The 1,802-nt window shown below is 41.1% G+C and overlaps 1 protein-coding gene across 5 annotated transcripts in view; it reads right to left on the bottom strand.

Annotated features, from left to right (window-relative positions):
- Positions 1-1,802, bottom strand: part of Smarca2 (SWI/SNF related, matrix associated, actin dependent regulator of chromatin, subfamily a, member 2) — a 170,199-nt gene that overhangs the window by 96,398 nt on the left and 71,999 nt on the right. For all 5 annotated transcript variants that reach the window (XM_013348059.2, XM_026781645.1, XM_026781644.1 and 2 more), the window contains exons 16-17: positions 1,006-1,072; positions 232-342 (exon numbers count right to left, since the gene is read on the bottom strand). In XM_013348059.2, the coding sequence (XP_013203513.1) occupies positions 232-342; positions 1,006-1,072 (178 nt within the window). The remainder of the gene's footprint in view (positions 1-231; positions 343-1,005; positions 1,073-1,802) is intronic.

The raw sequence follows: 1,802 nt of genomic DNA, 5'->3' as shown, positions 1-1,802 counted from the left end.
CACACACACACACACACACACACACACACACACACACACACACACGATATCATACAAAGTATTAAAATCCCATGACCAAGATTTCAGGGGGGAAAAAAAAGAAGAGAAAGAAACCAGTCATCTAATGATCAAAATTATACTATTGAGTATGATTTGAGGAATACTTTACACTCCGGTAAGATGATCCACAATTAGAGATAAAAGAATTTCTTTTTTCTTTTAAAATCGTACCTTTGCAAGAATGTGCTTGTCTTTTATAATGTACTCATAAGTAGTCAGGAGGACATTGAATTTGCCACTCCGCAGCTGGGGAACAAGGGAGCGTCGCATGGCAGGGGTACCCTGAATGGAGAGAAAAATACATCGATTACCCGCTGGAAGGACATAGGTACTATTTCTCCCTGCTCAGAGCTTAATGGAGCCTAGGCAGGTGATGTGCACATAAGGGTATTACCATATACCGGTCTATTATCCGGGAAAAAGGCAGTAGCTAAAGCACACGTATCTTGACCCTTTCCAGGTCCTTGCAGCAAGGTTTCCCACTTAAGCCCGAGCAAGGAAAAGTGAGGAGGAAATTGCAGCAAGCTAGCAGTGGCTGGGAACCCGCTGCTTGCCTGAAAAGCTCCCTTTCTGCGGGAGCGTGCAGCAGGCAGCCCCAGCGCCCCGTAATTGCCTGACTTTGCAGGAACATTGGGCGCAGTAGCAGCCCACAGTGAGCCAGTCAGCAGCACACAGAAAGTGTGATATTTGTCATTTGTATTACTCTCATCAGAAACCTCGCAATATGATAATTAACAATTTTCTTCTGCATTTCACTATCTGAAAGTAATTATGGTTTATTACAGTAATCTTCTTGGGATGATTAACTCTCACTGTTTAGTACATGATGTACATGACAAAACTTTACAACCAAATACAGTTCACAGATGCGCATATGGAAGGAAGAAATTGGGGCCCATTTTTTTTTGCTTTTCCGCATTTATATATAAATACAAAGCTCCAAACCTTGTAAGAAATTTTCACCACAGAAGGAGCCCATTTGTCAAATTCATATGTCCAGTTAGACAGAGTCCTACAAAAACAACAACAAAAATACCACAGTAAACACGCACATACACATTTATATAAATTCGGTAAATAGAAAACTGTTACTCATTTTTACTCTTTGCCTTCTAGAGAATATAAAATACCCAAGATACATACATATTAATGTTACAGGTATGGAGATAAGAGGTAAGATAGAAGAAATAAGCCACCACAAGGCGAGACGATTGTACACCTCAAGAAAAAAAATCTTGTAAGAAACAATTCAAAAGTGTAGAATTATGTGGTATAGAACACCGGAGCCTTCCTAGGGTTCCAAAACCAACAATGGCCAAATGATTTAGGATTAGCCATGTAAGAACTGAGAAAACTCGAATCAGGGAAGAGAAATTACAAAACCCCACGAACACAGTCAATTGGTCTATCCAAAGGAAGCAGGGGAAGAAATGATGAATGATTTTCTTTTTAAATCCAAAAGTGTAACCAAAACATCCATGTCAGATGATGCAAATATAGATCGGGTGCAAAGGGCATGTAAATACTATGGAGGCAGATAACTCTGAGCCCTGTGCAGAAAACAGAACGAAAGGAAATACGAAACAGAAAGCCTTGTTCTTCCTGCAGGTTGGAGTTCGTCTCAGGACTACGACCCATGACAAGGTGGCAGTGACTAGAGCATCAAGCTGACATGCATACACAGATGCTGACATGCACACAGATGCTGACACGCACATGCAGACGCTGACATGCACACGCAG

The sequence above is a fragment of the Microtus ochrogaster genome, chromosome 8 (genome assembly GCF_000317375.1).
Source record: "Microtus ochrogaster isolate Prairie Vole_2 chromosome 8, MicOch1.0, whole genome shotgun sequence".
NCBI classification, from domain to species: Eukaryota; Metazoa; Chordata; class Mammalia; order Rodentia; family Cricetidae; genus Microtus; species Microtus ochrogaster.
Note: the sequence above shows the minus strand (reverse complement) of the source record. Positions and strands in the feature narration are given on the sequence as shown.